Genomic DNA, 19,305 nt, shown 5'->3' on the forward strand with positions numbered 1-19,305 from the left:
AAAAATTGAATCCGGGTATCACATTACGGGGTTGGAAGGTGTTAGGCACCAACCCCGCCCGGCCAATGCCGGTCTCTACTTATCCCAAATAAGACTACATTGCTAATGACAAAATCTAAATAAAAATATAACAGAAATGTTACCTTCGATACACAAAGGTTCTATTCCCTCAGATCTGGTGAAACTACTCCTTGTACCGTATTCCTTGTTTCGTTTTGTCTCCGGATCTGATTTATGATCTCCGAGGCAAGGTATCTCCTTCTTGGATCTGGATTCTTCGAATTTATTATGGATTTTGGGGTGTTTTTGAAAGGCTTTTAGGTATTTTTTAGGCTAAAATCAAAGCATGGGTATTAGGTAAGGAGTTGGGACTTCAAAATTAGGGTTTTTGGGAAGTTGTGGAGGCTTCTTCACCTATTTTTTCTAGGATTTTTTCTTTAATACGAAAATAGGGTGTGGAGGCTTCTTCACCTATTAGGGTTTCTTTTAGAGTTTTAATTAGGATTTTGACTTTGGTCTTATGAGATGGACTTAGTCTTTAGGATTTTAATTTAGGGTTTTGACTTTAGTCTTATGAGATTGACTTGATTAGTTTAGATTAGGGTTTTGATTTAGGGTTTTGAATTTAGTCTTATGAGATTGACTTGATTAGTTTAGGTTAGAGTTTTGATTTAGGGTTTTGACTTTAGTCTTATGAGATTGACTTTAATACTTTGACTTTAGTCTTTTTTGGTTGACTTTTAATATCTTGACTTTAGTCTTACTTGATTGACTTTAAGATTGACTTTAGTCTTACTTGATTGACTTTAATGTTTCACTTTACATTATTTAATGATTTGTTTATTAATTTTGAAATTTTTAATTATTAAAGTTGTAAAATTACCGTTTTGCCCTCGGAGAGGATTTTTTACGTTTTAAGTCGTTTTTCAATGTTTCAGGATGTTTTAGAATCATTTTTTCATAAGGAATTCAATGGGAATGTTGGTTTTTATCATTTATGAAATTTTTTATGTCAAATGGTCATGAATTTTATGAGGGGTATTTTCGTAATTTTGTCGAATTTTGTGAAAATTGGCGAAGTGATTTATTTGGTTTCGATTTGTTGTTTTATGTGTTTTGAATGGGTTTTCCTAAGCGTAACGTAGGTTCTAGGATTATTTTGATGTTAGGGGTATTTTGGTAATTTAGTCATTTTTAGTGGTTTTTATCGTGAAGCTTCTTTTTGATTTACGAGATTATAATTTCTATGTTTCTGGGGTCGTATTTTCCTAGCGTAGCGTGGTTTCTAAAGTTTTGTCAGTTCGAGATACCTCATCCGGATTTCTGAAACATATCTGGTAACAAAATAAAGCATTAGAATAGACATCCATCATGGGGAACCGTTGCGATCGGATTGACGAGTTGATTAATCAGGCGAGTGCAAAAATGGGGTGTCTACAAGTAGTGACCCTCGTAATCGAGAACCACATATCTACAAGTAGTATTATGAGTCTTGTACCGAGAGTTAGGACTTCTGTTATAGTGAGGAATGTTTGTATAATCCTGTATTTTATTTATCGTTCCGTACTCTAATCTATCGTACGTTATTAGATGTACATAGGCTTTCACTATTATTATATTTAGTATGTATATATAGGATATTATGAATTTTGTTTATTTGGTGGAACAGGTTGAACACTTTGAAATGCTAACATAAGCAAAGGAGACCATGCCAAAATTTTGAGGTGCCATCTAGTGCCTCGAGATCTGACATGGGATTTGTGTTAGTGTTTCGGGGGGCGCCACACTTGGATATACCATTTTTTATATAAATAATGTGTTATAAATCCTAAAAAGTGATCTACTTCGTTTGTTTAATTTAGAGTATCAAGTTTTGTTGGAGTTTTTTCATATTGGATAGCTTCGATTTTTAATTTTTAAGTCTTTTATTTTTGTTTTAAGACGGTTAATTTGGTTTTGAAGATTTTGAAGGGATAGGGTTTGTGGTTTTTTGTTCATTTTTTAACATACGTCTTTAATGGTAAATGGAAGGTTAGATTTTTCATTGATATTTAAATTTTGTGTTTGAGGCTTTTCTTGGTTTAAGGAAGTTTGTGATTGATTGCTATTAACCAATATTTGTTTTATGCATTTGCTTTTGATATGTGGGTCTTCTATTGTATCTATTAATTCTAACATTAATTCTTCATTTGCAGTTAGAACATTAATTTCAAGGTTTGAAGAGCCTGAATCTTTATTTAGAAGATGCAAAGGGCAAGCACAGCTTTCAAATGAGTCTGAAGAGTTGTTTAGCTGAGCTTGAGCTTCATCTCCAAAATAGACTCTCAAATGCCAAGGAATATAATAATAAACTACAAATTAACAAATGCTTCTATTTGTAAACATAAAATATATTATCCCAATAAATTTGTTATTGTTCCATATCTCAAACAAGATATGATCTTAGGAACACCATTTCGAATGGAAATCAAACATTTTTCTGTCACCCATAAATGAATTGAAACAAAAGTAAAATCCCCCAATAAAACTCTTTTATTTGAATTTGTAAGTCCATCAAAGATAGGAAAACTTCAAATGATGCTCAATTTAATTCAAAGTAAAGAATCTCAACTAGCTTTTGTCAAACAAAATTTTATCAAAAAATCAATCCAAGATAAAATATCTACCAAATATTTCCTTAAAAAAGATAAATATTCAAGCAAACTCTTATAAAAGAATGTTGTTTAGAACTACCCAATGCTTTTTGGCATATAAAAACTCATAAAGTCTCACTTCCCTACATTCCAAACTTTGATGAAACAAAAATTCTCACTAAAACAAGACTTATACAAATGAATGCACGGTATTTAGAACTATGTCAAAATGAGATAACTGATCTCTTAACTAAAAATCTGATCTGCAAATCAAAATCCCCTTGGAGCTGTGCTGCTTTCTATGTTGAAAACACTGTAGAACTAGAACGAGGAATGCCTTATCTAGTAATCAATTATAAATCATTAAATAAAGTCTTAAAAGCTATAAGATTCCTAGTACCAAACAAACAAGACCTGATAAATAAACTCTTAAAAATAAATATTTAGAATCCAATAAAATACATTTAGAATCCAATAAGAAGCATAGAGAAACCTATTAACCACTCCAAGAGAAATGGGAACTGTGATTCTATCTTGAATCAAGATCCGTACAATGGACCGTGCAATCATTGCTAAAGAGGAGAGATCACCCAATCAAGCGCAAGTCGTCATAGTGCGAATTTTTACTACATCATTCACTGGCTTGTCAATGATCTTTACTGCATTGTCTACAGGTTGCTCAGTAATCTTGACTACAAAGTCTTCGAAGCACTCGTTGATTGTTTTGAATGGAATGTTGGGATAGAGAGAGCTTACTTCAAGGTCGTTGAAACCATCAATGGAGAAATTTATCTGACAACCCTTAATGAAAATATCATGAGTGAGCGATGCAACAATACTTCTGGGGATGCAATTCTCTGCAGCTAACAAAAGATCACAATGTTCAAAAAAAAAAATGTTCATTTTGAAGATAATAATAATAATTATAATAAGCTTAATGGGGTGAGTCACGGAAGAAAACATGTTCCTGACTCTTAAATCATGAAGTCCAACAATCGGAGATTATTATGTAAGATATGCATAAATCCCGACTGTTGGATTTAGAGGGAACATGTATTTTTTTCATGAGTCACCAGATCTCGACCCATTGTACAATGGATTTGACCTTTGGCGGCCGCAAGTAGGTCATCCTCTGTGACAATTACTCTGGGAAGGGTTCGGTTGATCTTATTCTCCCATAGTGAGGCAAGCTCGTTCATATTGAGACAATTGGATGATGGCCGAAAATGAACGGATTTGTTGATAGTACGCAGGTCATCCACAGTTTTGATAGTGAATTTTCCGATGTCTGTACCAGCCACGAAATACGCTGTAGAAATGAAAACAAGACCAAATTTATCTGTGTTTCGAGCCCACTTTTGGAGTTTTAAAACCATATCTGTGGGTTGATTAATTTAGAGGTTATGTCTAAATTATATTACCCATTTTTAATATCGGCCAGATTGTCACTTTAACCTGCGAAATCGTCACTTGAAAATCATGTGATCTTGCTATTCACGTTTTGGGAATTAAAATGTATAGTGAGCCGAAGTCTGAATTTCGTCAAAAGTTGATCATTTTTTGGGAAATTTCTCTTGAATGTATTCCTTTTCACGTTGTCTCATTTTTTAATATTTCAAAAAACATTAAAAGTGGTCATTTACATGAAATAAGACAAAAATTAAGTACTCATATGATATATATATATATCTATCTTATAGAAGTACAAACTAGAGAGTGACATTTCATGATTTTAGAACTCAAATACTCACACAAGCCCCTTCCGCCTGATAACTTTACGTTTTTGGTTTTTTGAAGTGTATCAACTAAGGCCTTTGTCTTGAAATTCAATGGAAAAAAAAAATTTCTCGAGTTAAATAAAGACAGTTATCATGTCCAAGATGTAAATATATCTTTTTGTGTTTTTTGGTGAATATTTGAGATACCTATTGAGTTTTGAGAAATTTCCCAAAATGTGACCAACTTTTAATGAAATTTCGACTCTGACTCACTGTTCATTTTAATTCTCAAAACGTGAAGTACAAGATCGTAGGTTTTTCAATTGACGATCTAACAGGTTAAAGTAACAATCTGACGGGTTTAAAGTGACAATCTCATAGGTTTCAAGTGACTATATTGCGGGTTCACTACTTTTTGCAAGATTGTCACTGTATAAACAAGCGAGTTTGTCATTTTGAAAAAATAAAAATATTTGCGTTTTGTCACTTGAAAAACATGCGATCTTGCACTTCATGTTTTGAGAATTAAAATAACCAATTATCCAGATTCAAAATTTCATCCTATTCACCTCATGAAAATGGTAATTTACCTTTGTGTTTTTTATACTCATAGAATATACCCTCTTATCGTGAGCAAAGCACCCTAGTCGTAATCTCTTGCCAAAAATCCTTACAATTTTTAGAGAGTACATTCATGGAGAAAATTTGCTTTGATGGGACCTTGATGTTAGAGTTGAAGCGTTGCTTTTAATTTTATTTTATATATATTTCTTTAAGAGATTTTTTTTTAACAAAAAAATAAAACCAAGGAGACTAGAACAAGGCAAATTCGCTGCCTTTAGATGATAACGTCATAATCTACGTAAAGATTGGAGTTCAAATATTTCACTCCCGGGAAAACCCATTTAAGATGAAGAAAGGAAGAAGAGTAAGAAAATCATTTTTCAAGGGAGTATACAATTTACAATGGAGCTGGTTGGGAGTTGGCACTACGAATTCTTGCCAAAATGGGATATTAGATTGGGCATGAAAATCAATTTTTAAGAAAAAATTTAATCAAATACAAGCAAATATGATTTTTAATGGAGAATGCCATTCCCCCTCATCTCCCATGAATAATCAAGAAGACATTGGCAAAAAATGATTAGAACACCTTGATTTTAATCTCTTAGCCAAAAATCCTTGGAATTTTTTCCGTTTACAACCTTGGGTCTAGTGATGATCAAGGTCCTCGCTACTCGTTGCCCCCACCAATTGATTAATTGATCAATCTTTTCTATTATTTCATCTTTCTAGGTTTAAAAAAAAAAATGTTTTACATTAAGAAGATTTGGTCAAAAAAATTATTGGTGGAATACAATGGATTGGAGATTTTATTTATTTTAATTTTTTCCTTTTTAAATTAAAGCTTTTAAATTAACTTTTTTTTCTTAAAGATAAAAAAATAGGGAGAATGACTTTGAAGGCTTCTTTATTGAGAATACGGACCATTTAAGTCTCACTTAATAAAATATTAGGCTATTAAAGATTTTTTTTTAAAGAAAAATATCTAAAATAGCCTTTTAACAATTTTACAAAGTGTTTGATCTAAAAACATAGGGAGTCAAATAAAAAATTTACCAACTAATATTTTTGTGAAAAATAAAAAATAAACATTTTATTTATTAAAAGTTATTCATAAATTCAATATAATTTTATTTGACTCATTTGTATAAAATTGATAATTTTTTAGTTGAATCAATTCAATGAACATTCAAATTGACTTTAAAAATTATGTTTTTATTATTTAAAATTATTTATCTATTTTAATAAATCTAATATACATAGACTAAATCAGTTTAATGATGATCATACTCATCTCCATCATCCTCATTGTTGTAGTCATAATCATCATCATTTACGTGATTTAAAGATTATTAGTTTTTTGTAAGAGAACAAGTTTTTTTTTAATTGATCTATAAGAGATGAACATGGTTAAGGGATATATCATTAATTATAAAACATAAGAGCAGCTCAAATATTCTCAAATAAACATGATTTTTTAAATTTCAAATATCATTGAAAAAGTAATTATAGTATTTTCACTTAAAAAATCATTTTTATAATAATGTTTGAAAAATTGGGTACGAAAGAGTCCATATTTTTTTAGAAGAGACTTTTTGGTACATATTTTCAAAAAAGAGGACTTTCCGATCATTGTCCTAAAGAGAAGATATCAAACATGGAAGGATTTCTAAAAAGAATGTTTTTGGTAAGAGGTTGAAGATGAGGGTTTTTCAAATGGAAGGCTTGGAGTATCTAAAAGAATAACATAGCCGAAGTGTATGTTGGAGATTTAAACTGCAATACCTATTCACCAAAATCTAGACGGATATGTCCTTCAAGTCGGATCATAATCAATCAAAGTAATTCCAAGGTGAAAAGTTATATTGCAGATAAGATATGTAGATAATATACATATGGGTAACGAAGGGCGGATTTACGGTGGTGGGCACTTTCCCTACCAAAACGTAGACATCATTCCTACACTATAAGAATGGGCCACTGTTCTGGATCGTGACTAAAGTGGGTTGTGTTTCTAGGCAAGGAAATCTGTACTCTTGAGGAAAATTTACAATGACTCCAATATTGTGCCCCAGGGTGCATTGATACACCTCAAACATTTATTATATTACTTTAAATACCCTAAGATAAATAAAAAAATCCTACTAAAAATACTTTCAAAATAGTGTTTATTTCAATGACGTTTTAAATGCATCTTAACATGTTCCCTTAAGAAAAATCCTAGTTATTTAGGGTAATACGTAATCAAAGGTCCCCCATTGAAAAGTAGTCTTACTAAGATGCAGTATGGTGTGTATATAATTAAGTATCACAATCATTGATTTAGGAATCTTGGACTTCTTATGATTTTTTTAGAAAAAGTGGGTGAGTATTAGTGGAAATTTTTACTACTATAATGACACAAATGGAAGTAGGATTAGGAGTAGAAGTAGAAATAATTTGACACTAAAATTGGAATTTCACAAATGCTTCTTACCTTTTCATTTAAACTTATAAAGCTAGATCCAGAGCGGCGTGTCCCATCCCTATAGCATAGGAATGTCTACGAGGCATGTTTTGGTAAGAGTTCAAGTCACATTGGACTCCTAATCAAATCGTCTTTGAATGGCACATAGCTTTTGTTCTTTAATAAACATGCGCCACATAAACACCATATTTTCCCATAGGAACAGGACCCTGTCCTGGATCTTGACTCTTTGTAAATATAATCAAATTATGTTGAGATAAACTATTCCATTTAGTTCTAAATATCTGATAAACCAAATGAAAAAGAAGATATTCTCATCGTAGCAGATGGTCAAGTTAATGGGCCACTGAATGAATGGCTCAGATTGATGTATGGGATATATCGATGTAATAATTAATGATGTACATTAGTACAACATTAATGCCAAAGAATTAGGTTTGCAGTTGTGTTAGTTATCTTTGATTTGTTTCAATTGGGACAAATTAGGGGAGCACAATATTAACCAACTACTAGTCCTGTAGCATCTAGAATGAACATGATTTGATAGGATGATATTTATTTTTTAATTCAAAAAGAAACAAACATTATTTTATTTTTAAACGTACATGATTCGTTAACCATAATCATGTAAAGGTACCTACTTGCTAAGTTTGTCAAAAGTCTATCAATTGTGGCGTCAGAGCCTAGGCTCTAACCCATCTCGACCTAATAATTAAGCACAATTAATTTTACTTACCCAACAAACAATAACAATCCAAAGAAAAAAATAATAATAATTAAGTTACGATCAATTTGAAAGGTAGAATTATTAGATGGATTATTTAGACATGTCCCACCACCTAGGGCAGAGCTAGTAAAGAGCATGTCCTTACCCCATCACCTCCGTCCAATTTTTCCCCCAATCCCCTTCCAGTTTTTGAAGATAACATTGACTCTTGATTGGACCTTATCTCATGGATTAATTGGAAAATACCTAAATAACCTCTTTTTTCAATTTTCAATCAAAAAATCTTTGAATTTTTCTCCAAAATTATTTATATTTTAGCTTTTCAATTGTACCATTAATTATAGTTTAACCTCACTATAATAAAATTCTAGCTTTTCAACTGCACCATTAATTATAATTTAGTCCCATTACAATAAAATCCTGATTCCACCCTTACCCACCACCGACCACCGATCAATATTTGAGATACTATCTATTTTCAAACTAGAGAAGTGTCCCTTAATCCATGTTTTCCCCAAGTGACTGAGATAAAATGATCTAAATCATTCATCTTCAATTTCTAACAAAAAAATTCCTCAATTTTCATCTATTGGGAAAGAACCTTTTACCCTTACTTTAATCATGACATTCTCTCTATCAACCTTCTAATCTTAAGAATAACAAATGATTTTTAGAGAAGGTAAAATATGATTTTAATAGAAAAATAAGAGTTCGTACAAGTCAATGAAGACTTCAAGCCATTTAGATCATTTTAAAATAAGCTCTTAAAGGAGACCTAAGTCAAGTGTCATATTATCAATTTTTAGAGAAAGGGATGTGTCTCGATCATATATGTATATATATGGAGTTCCAGTTGATGATAACATCCTAACGGCAATGGGTTATTTGGGCAATTGGATTGCCTGACCATTAGTCATTTGAGCCTGCCTAAATGTCCCAACTCAACCAAATTTAGTAATTACAGATCGTGACCAAAAAATATGTTTCGACTGCTAAAATACAAAATGCAATGATCATATTTGCATTTTATGGATAAATCATTGTATTTCTTATTTGACATATCTTTTAAAATTAGTGTAGTGATTTTCTAACTCAAAAACTCACAGATTTGACATGTGCAAGAACCGTAGATTTTTTCCCTCAAGATACACAATTGCACATCCCCATAAATATGTGCAATTGTGTATCCCAAGTAAAAATCTACCGTTCTTTCACATGCCACGTCCATGAGTTTTGAGTTATACTGTCATGTTGAATTAGAAAATCAGTGCTCTTTAAATTATAAAAGACTAATGATAAGTTGATTAAAAAAAAGTTACTCAAAATTCACTTGTTCACTAGGATGTGTGTAAGGAACCACAGATCTTTCTTGTGTATCTCAAAGAAAAAGATCTATGATTCCGCACAATGCCACATCAAAGAATGAATTTAGAGTGTTTTTTTTTTCAAGTCACTTTATCACTACTCATTATTAAACTTTAGAAAGCAAAAATTCGAAAAAATTATTTTATTTAATTGTAATAAATTAAATGATCTCAACTGTTAAACACAATGCAATTATGATGTTTGTATTTTATGCATCAAGTATTATATTTCTTATTTTAACTGATCGATCCTTTTAAATTATTAAACATTAAAAAGCAAAATGGAAAAATTATCCTAAATAAAGGGGGCACAACTTTAGATACAAAGTGAGTGATTGAGAATTTTAAATACCTCTGACCGTGCCATCACCATAGATGTGAAACCGATCCATTGGAGGAAGAATCTCAGAAGGATGAGTGTTGTCATGGTAAGGCCAAGCAGCGATAGAGTTGCAGCAAATGTAGGTGTACGGAATGCCAACTTTCTCAATCCAACGTCTAACTTTTCGTTTCTCATTGTACATTGTTAGTCCTGGTTCTACAGGATCAGCTCTGTCTATGTCATGCCCGAACTCCGATGGCAAAAACCTCTGCGAAACATCAAGTCGACAAACAAGCGGCTTAAACCTTAATGAAACACAAAGTTTTGCAAAAAGTTACATTTTTTACTCCCATGATTTGGTATAACTCTATGTTGACCCTTAATATTTTGAAAACAGCATTTGCCTCCTCTGTTCACAATTCAGATGTTACCTTACTATTACACCTCTTTCTTTTATATATAAAAAATATTAAATTAAATTAAATTTAAAAAATTAAAATAAAATACCCATATATATATATATATATATATATATATATGTGAGAACGGATCAAGGGACATATGTAAAAACAATATAACATTAATAAATTTTCAAAATATAGGTTAGAAGTTTCAGATTGAGCTGATTTTTTGTGAGAATGATCTCTATGATGGGAAGATCATCCGAAAAAAAGATCAATCCAATCTGAAACTTCTAATCCCATTAAAGTGATTTAGAATATAGACCGTTGATTTTTTGCTAATTTTTACCAATAATTTGTAAATCACTTTTGATGGATTTAGAAGTTTCAAATTGAACTGATTTTTTGTGAGAATGATCTTCTCATCATAGTGACCATCCTCACAAAAAATCAGCTCAATTCAAAACTTCTAACCCGTATTTTGAGAAACCATTGTTTGAGCATATGTTTTTACATATGTCCCTTGAACCGCCCCCATAATATATATATATATATATATTATGCAAATATTTTTGGTCATTTAAAAGAATAACATTTTTAAAAAAGATAAAATAATTTTTATAAAATGTAAAATTCATTTTCAACTGTTTGATGGATAACTATAGAGGAAGTAATTGCAATTATCAAAATGTTAGGGGGTCGAACATAAACTTATTTACAAACTAAGAGGGGTGAAAGTCTTATTTAGTACCTTAATGGTGCCTACAGCTTTGATAGCGTCAATGAGGGTGAGCTGATCCAAGACGCTCGCACCACCAATGGCTGATATCACCACCTCGATCTGATGGTACTTTAGTATCTTCTCCATGAAATCCTGATCGTTGATCGAACCCTGCCATTACATCAAAGTCAAACTAAAACTGAGATCATGTAATAATAGATTCAGACAAATAAAGAAAAAGAGAGTGAAATGAAGATAGAGATATTAACGTGAATGATGGTGGCGCCTTTATCTTTAAGAGCGTTGATCGTTTTTGCCTTAGAAGGGCAAGTGGAAACGGACCGGGCCAAAAGATAAGTGGGTCGACCGTAGGCCAGGCTAGCTTCAACTATGAACCGGCCAATGAACCCCATTGCACCAACGATCAGGGTTCGAGCCTTGGGTTCAGAGTCGACCATAGGCACAGAGGGATTCATGTTTGAGAAGGTGACGAGGTTTGTGTTATGTTTGGGTCGAAATAAATAAAGGGTGGATGATTAAAGTCTCAACTACCACCGAACCTAATAGTCACCCAAATGCGCATTTTAGCACATTTCCATTTTTGGTTAGAAGGTTAGGTCGGTGCCTATGGTTCCATGCACCAAGCAAGGATGTTTAGGTGGAAACCCCCCTGAGTTGGTTAAGTAGCTTAGTCATCATCTCATAATGTACGTTGATACTGTTCTTTTTCATAATTTACCTCCTAAGTAAGGAGGGATATTTAATGTATTGTAAGAACCAAAATATTTCCTTTCTTGAGATAAAAATAAATAAATAAATAAAACAAATCAAACTGTTTGAACAAATTCAATCTCGTAGCAACCAACCTGAGGCAGAACCATCCCAAGGTGGTTCGGCAACCACAAAGCAGCCAAACCACCTAAATAATTGTTATTTATCTCTTTCATCTTTTTGTTCTTACTTGACTTTAAATTAATCTCCCTCCATTAGAGAGTAGAGAAGTCTAGAGTAAGTTTAATTTTTTTGTAACTTAATTTTAATTTTTCTATCTTTCTTTATTATTTTAACGAGTTCTCTTCAAGGCTTGTCCAACTCTAATGGATCAAAACTAGAAATGAACCTTTGCACCCTTTATGCTAGAGTTTGATGAATCAATCTTAGATAAATTTAAGTTGTTTCATGCTTAGTTTAGATATTGAATAGTAGGGATTTCACACATTAATGAGTGAAAGAGCCTTAACTTCAATCTCCATTAATGACTTTAACGTTCATCTTCCGATCTAAGGAGCACTAATGTGCTCTTCGGATTGAGATAAAAAGATGATAGAAACTAGGTTAGGTTAAGGTAAATGGCTCTAGGTGGACCCTTCTCTCTAATTCTTCCAAATTTAATTGTTCTTTATTTAATTTCTAGCAAATTTTATTTCTATTTTGTGACTTACAATAAATCAGAAATTGATTTTAACCTTGGATTTGATCCATCTCCATTACATTTTGATTCTACCCATTATCCCTTGTTGGTCAACCCTTGTCCATCAATTTTAGGTAAATTAAATCTACATAAGTATCATCATTCTAAAGGAAGAATGACTACACTTCATATTTTGGCATCACTACCAGGGATAAGATTTGTAATTTTGAGTCGAAAGGATTTGTATCAATCCAAGTTCATTTTTCTGTTTATATCTTCTTTTAGTCCAATTTTTTTTCACAAAATCAAAATATTTTCAGCTCTTTACAATCTTAGAGTGAACAAAAGGTATCTATGAAAAAATTGTTTGTAGAGCTTCTGTTTGACCGCGTCGCGGGCATCTTTTGTTGTGTCGTAGTGAAACGAAAATTATATTGTTTCTTTTTTCTAGAGCCTTCTATGATACAGTAGATTGCCGTGACACTCTATTTTTCAAGAATATTTAATGTTCTATAAATTTTTGATGTTCTATTTTCTTTTGTAGGTATTCCCCCTTCCGATGGCTACAAATGTTGGTGGTGATTTGGAACGAGAGATTTGCCGATCTGAGATGACTAGATGGTTAATGATGTATATTCGACCTAATGGTATGGATCATTGGTGAATGAGATCTAGTAATTTCTCTAGTTCATTAGATCTAAATTTGGGGGCAGTAATGAGTCATTGGCTAATCTCATCCCACTAGAAGGAGAAGGACCTGGGATCCAATCTCGCAATATAGTGAGATGATTGGATTCATTTCAGATTTCATGATTTTCTTGAAGTTTTTTAGTAAATGAAATTAGATCTTAAGATTTAAAATCAAGATTAATAATATATATAAAAAAAACTAAATTCACTGATTAAGAAAATCATTTTCATCAGTGAAAACTAGTTTTATGAGTTGATCAATCAAAATCCACACCGAAACTCGAATTTTAACAATGAAACCAAGAATTGATGGTGGAAAATTAAAATAACTCAAATTTCGACATAAATTCGATCTCACCTCTTCTAGATTGGACAAATTCTCATGAATTTGAATAAATTTCTTTTTCTCATTTCTTCTTTGAGTGAATTACTCCAGAATTATAAAAAATCTCCACTTTAGTTGGGTAGATTTTTCTCTAATTTGAGAAGAATCTCAGAAATTTTACTCTCCCTCTCTAAATATCAAAAAATCTTAGTCACTCAGAGTCTAATCTGATTCGATTTATTCTTTCTTTAAATAACAAACCTCCCATCTATTTATAGAATCATTTTCGCACTTGCTTGATTAATCAACTCGTCAACCCAATCATGACGATTCCCAATGATGGATGTTTATTCCAATGCTTTATTTGTTACCAGATATGTTTCAGAAATTCAGATGAGGTATCTCAAACTAACAAAATTGTAGAAACCACGCTGAGCTAGGAAAATATAACCCCAAAAACATAGAAATCATCATCTTACAGAGAAAAATAAGTTTTACGATAAAAATCACTAAAAAATGATCAAATTACTAAAAAAATCCTAACATCAAAACATCCTTAGAGCCTCCCTTACGCTTAGAAAAATCCTTTCAAACACATAAAATAACAAAATGAAATCAAATAAATCATTTCACCAATTTTCACCAAATTTAATAAATTTACGAAAATGCCCCTCATAAGGGTTAATAATTATTTCGTAAGTGACACAAACTAATAATCCCATTGAATTTATTATGAAAAATTGATTTCAAAACATCTCGAAACATTGAAAATCGACTTGAAACGCAAAAGTTCTCTTCGGGGGCAAAATGATAATTTTTCAATTTCTAAAATTTTAAATTCCAAATTAATAAATAAAATATTAATAAACGTAAAGTAAAATTTTAATAAAATTAATTAAAACTCTAATCTAAAAAGACCAAGTCAATCTCATAAGACTCAAGTCAAAATCATAATCTAAAAAGACTAGGTTAATCTCATAAGACTTAAGTCAAAACCCTAATCTAAAGAAACCATATCAATCTCATAAGACTTAAGTCAAAATCTTAATTAAAACCTTAACTAAATCAATCTCATAAGACTAAAGTCAAAACCCTAATTAAAATCCAAATCTAAAAAGACCAAGTCAATCTCATAAGACTAAAGTCAAAACCCTAAAATAAACCTAATCAAACACTAACTCTACCAAAAGAACTCTATAAATAGAGAGCCTCCACAACCTAATTTCGTAGGTCAAAGAAAACCCTAGAAAAAGTAAGTCAAAAAGCCATCCTAGCCTTCCCAAAATCTTGATTTTGAAGCCCTAACCCTTTACGTATCATCCAAACCTTAATTTTTTTATCAAAAAGACTCTAAAAAACTCTCCAAAAATCACCTAGAAATCCATCACAAAACTAGGAAAAACTCAGATTTAAGGAGGAGATACTTCATTTTGGAGATCTGAAGTAGATCTGGAGATAGAACAAAGCGGGGAGAATTTATTTGAGAAGCTATTCTACCATATCTGAGGGAACAAGTCGTTGCGATCGTCACAGGTATAATTTCTTTATATTTTTTATTTATTTTAGGTCTTTAGCAATGTAATATTCTTGAGAATTAGTAGAGACCAGCGTTTGCTAGGCGGGGTTGGTGCCTAACACCTTCCAACCCCGTAACGTGATCCCCGGACTTAGTATCTTTTGTAGATTAGTTGTTTTATTCGTTTTGAGTCAATGCTTGGTTCCTAGACCATAATAACTAGGTGGCGACTCCCAAACCTCGAAAATCAAAAGCGGATCTGCATACCCCACGGATCGAGGACGCTTTCAGTGGCGACTCCACTGGAGATTATTGAGGTTCAAACTTGAAAAGCCCCAAGTATAAGAACATTACCATTTAGACTCAATTTTTTTATTTTTAGTTTATTGGACTCGTTTATTTTTGGGATTGTATTATATTATCTTGGCATCATTTTTAGCATATTATTATGGAATATTATTTGTTATGATTCAATTTAGGGTCGTTTGAGATGATCCTAAATAATGCAGGATGTTGAGAGGATGATGATGTGGAAAAATGGGTGTTGATCCATTTTTATTTGGATTATTTTTTGGGTTTGTATTATCCTGTATTGGTATCCTTTGATTCGATTTTGGATACTTTTGGCATTTTTTTTATAATTCAATCTAGGGTCATTTGGGATGACCCTAAATAATGAAATATTCAAATTGACATATGAATTAATGATGGAATAATGGTGGTTGGGATGAGAATCATGAATTTATTTATTTATTTATTATTATTATTTAAAGAAAATTGTTGGATGATTTTTTTAGCACGTTAATATGGATGGGTGATAAATCGTGAAAATAAATTATTTGTGAGTGATGCGCTAAGAAATAATTTTTTTTCCTTTTTTAATATTGTTCATAATGAGGAGAGGATTCCAAAAAAAAAAATCAAATTTTTTTTTTTTACGTATCGTGTGCCATTAGCAAAAAAAAATGTTTTTCTATCTTTTATCTTCTTCCCCGCTCATGCTAAAAAACAACAAACAAAGAGGACGTTTCTCTTTTTTTTTCTCTCTCTGTCTCTCTGTCTCTTATTCTCCTTTTGTTTTCATCTCTTAAATTTCAAGAATAATGTTTGGTTCCATATTCGAGCTGATCTTTCTTCCGAATTCTAATGTCAGTTTTTGGAATTTGTTTTTCGGGGTTTCTGATTTGAGTTCTATCTTGATTGGAGATGGGTTTTTCTTTGAGAAATCTATTGGTTGAATCTTGAATGAAAGAAGAAATGTCTTAGCAGAGGAGAGAGCCAAGGTCACTCCTTTTAACATGTCAAAAACATCAGTTTCAGATCCTACTTCACTATTCCAAAAAATGCCTTATCATCCATCAACTTCCTTGGAATTTATCTTGAAATCATTGAGCCATCTTAATCCAAACACTGCTTCATACGAGCGAGGTGTCTCAGATCTTGATTCAATTGTAGCCAATCCCACGGTTTTTTATCCCTCAAATATATATTCTTCTCTGGCACATGTCTATGACTCACCATACAATTCTTCAACATTCGAAAAGAAGTTTTTATCATAAATAGATCACTTTGAGAAACCTTGGGATTCGTGTGACAAACAAGGTTTTTTTTTCGAGTATGGGAAGAGAATGACCTTTTAATGGAACCATCAAACAAAAAGGAGTTCTCAAAAAATTCAACTCATATGGGTAAGTCTGTTGACCACGGGGAGGTCACATTTGGAATTGGAGAACAGGTCTATTCAATTCTTTTATTGACTTTTCTTTACAGAGGGTTTTTACCATACATCTGGAAGGCACCTAATTTGGCTACTTCTTTCATATTTGGGATGCAAATGGAATCTTGCTGAATTGGACAAAAGGATGGACCTCTTTGAATCAAATTGGGCCTTCTTCACCGAATTTGCCCATATGATCGGTTATTATTTTGTTTAAAAAAAAAAAAAACAGAATTCAATTTTTTTCAAATAATTTTTTTTTTGTTTTTTGGTTGTAAACCAGAATTCAGTTTTTCTTTGTTTTGTTTTTAAAACAAAAATAATAATTTTTTAGAAATTTACTAGGCAGATTTTTTTTTTTTTTGGCATTTGGGTAAAAAAATTGAGAATTGCTTTCCTCACAAATTTAGTAAGATCTTAAATCTTGCTAACGGTCATTGACCTCACCATGTGGTAATAAAAAAAGAGGACTCTTGAGAATTCAGATATATTCTTTATACATGTTTTTATAAATTTCTATTTTTGGAGATTAAAAGGCATTTATAAGAAATAAAAAAATAATAATAAATGATAGGATTATTGGCTACCCTCTCCATGGCCAAAGAGATGTCTCTTTATTGGCACACCAATTTTTCTAATGTTACCTTAATTATAGTAAGTGCTTAGTGACTTACATTGGGGTGGCATTGGTAGGAGTTGGTATGGCAATAACGACTCACTTCTTGGCTATGTGTTTTTTTTAGGATTTTAATTTTTAGTTTTTTTTTAAATAAAAAATAAAAAAAGGGGTTATTTGATTTTAAAGAAAAATTTCCATCCCAACAATTACCATTATCTCCTCAATTTAATATTCTTTAAGAATCTCGATGTGTTTAGGGTCACTAAAGCAATTTTTGATTGAATTAATATAATAAAAAAATTTGGACTAAAAAAAAAAAAAAACTATGTGCTTGTTTCGATGATTGATTTTAATTGTTAGTCCTATTGTGATTACTTATCTAACATGCTATAAATTGAGATATGTGTGCTTATCCTAATATTGATGTGATGGGATGTGATTGGTTTGTATATTATTCGGATTAATATTTTAATGTTATAATGATATGATCAGGCCCATGGGTCCTTTGGTTTGGAAAAGGCCCCGGGCACACCCCACCCTATTTTGCATACACCACATGCATGTTTACTGTTTTGTACACTTACACGTCCCATATAGCCAATGTGACACTAGTGCGTGATCCGGTCTCTTCGGAGATGCGATGTCATTCATGAAAATCTAAACTCTAGTCACGTACCTTAGGGTATATTAAACCGAGACATCAGTACCGTCTGATCGGGTGACTCTGAAAGGTATATCGATGCACCCAGGTTGTAGCGACCTGAACTTTTGACCTATTGTAAGCTGCACGGTCACATGTCCCTATTACCAACGTAGTACTAATACGTGGTAGGTCCCCTCATGGGATGCCAAACCATTTATGAAAACTACAACTCTTGACTTGTACCCATATGTATATCAAAGATAATATAAGTACATCAATTGCACTTTTTGGTCAAAATCAGTGCCTAAGCGAGATCCTACTCCGATGTTCTACGGTACTAAGAGGATAGACTATGTCTATTCTAGAAAAGAGGTGATTTAAGAACGCCTTTGCTCAAGCATCGCGCGCCACCTCTGATCTGGGGATTAAACTAGCTGTATTTGGCTTCAGAGAAGTGGGTTGAAGTTTTAGATTATCACTTATACTGTATATCAAACCAAGTCACCACGAACTGTCTGATTGAGTACACTCGAGAGGTATATAGATATACATGGGCAAGTTGAAAAATTACTAAAATGTATTTTCCTAGGAAAAGGAAAAAATGATTTGCAAAAAAAAAAAAATAGTTTAAATCAAATTTGTTTAAAGTTGTTATTCAATGAAAATATTATTTGTCAATGATTTTCAATAATTCAATAAAATCATTTTCTTTTTAAAATAATCATTGCAATGAGTTGTTTAATGGATTGGTGCACAAAATTCAATAAAATCTCAGGCTTCATTTAAAATGTTATCAAGGGGGTAATACTGAAATTGATAATCCACATTTGATGGGGATACAAGGTTATTATTGTACCTAAGCTCAATCGCCCATCGTCTAGGTAGGGTTGTAAATCTAGTCAATAAGAGCAAATGTCAATATCAAGTCAATAGTAAGAAATAGCCTCAAAATTTGTCAACATCGCCCAATTGTTCCCTAAAGATTATAGTGCCTCAGTCCTATTAGTTATAAGCAATATCTCGAGTCCACAGTCCGTAATCAAGCCTATTATGAGTATTTGTCTTGAATTATTAGGGTTAGTTCGAGTCTAATTTTTCAATGTCATGTTTTTTTTAGATCGAGTCTACTCATTTTTCTATTGAGTCGAGTTAGTTTATTAAATCTATAGAGGTGTCTGTTGCCCCATTTGAATTTGATCGGATAAAGGAAATTTTTGAATACCTCGAGCACATTAAAGACTTAACTAATAATCTAGCTCCGATGATAGATTTTTATCCTGAACAAGAAGATAATGGTCAGGCTCAACCTTTAATCGAAAAAGCAAAGGTCATTGACTTCGAAATAAAAAAAAATTTCTAGAGAAATTCAGATAGAAATCATTATATCCCCCAAAGGAACAGAAAGGGATAATGGATTTACTCAGAAACTTCAAAAGACTTTTTCGCGTGATCCTATGAGGATAGGTT

General features: G+C 32.0%; 1 protein-coding gene across 4 annotated transcripts; it reads right to left on the reverse strand.

Moving 5' to 3' along the window:
* Positions 1–3,048: 3,048 nt before the first annotated feature.
* LOC147406025 (leucoanthocyanidin reductase-like) lies at positions 3,049–11,420 on the reverse strand. Of its 4 annotated transcripts, none has more exons than XM_086433944.1 (5): positions 11,187–11,418; positions 10,948–11,088; positions 9,826–10,063; positions 3,739–3,942; positions 3,049–3,496 (listed from the first exon to the last, which is right to left on the reverse strand). In XM_086433944.1, the coding sequence occupies exons 1-5, from the start codon at positions 11,391–11,393 to the stop codon at positions 3,228–3,230; spliced, it is 1,059 nt and encodes a 352-aa protein (XP_086290070.1). In that variant the 5' UTR covers positions 11,394–11,418; the 3' UTR covers positions 3,049–3,227. The 4 variants fall into 4 exon arrangements, with proteins under 4 accessions (XP_086290070.1, XP_086290071.1, XP_086290072.1 ...); XM_086433945.1 differs by having other exon boundaries at positions 3,049–3,490; positions 11,187–11,416; XM_086433946.1 differs by lacking the exon at positions 3,739–3,942 and having other exon boundaries at positions 11,187–11,420.
* Between the last annotated feature and the right edge of the window lie 7,885 nt (positions 11,421–19,305).

Source organism: Akebia trifoliata, chromosome 3 (genome assembly GCF_017979445.1).
Source record: "Akebia trifoliata isolate Shusen 1 chromosome 3, ASM1797944v1, whole genome shotgun sequence".
Lineage (NCBI taxonomy): Eukaryota > Viridiplantae > Streptophyta > Magnoliopsida > Ranunculales > Lardizabalaceae > Akebia > Akebia trifoliata.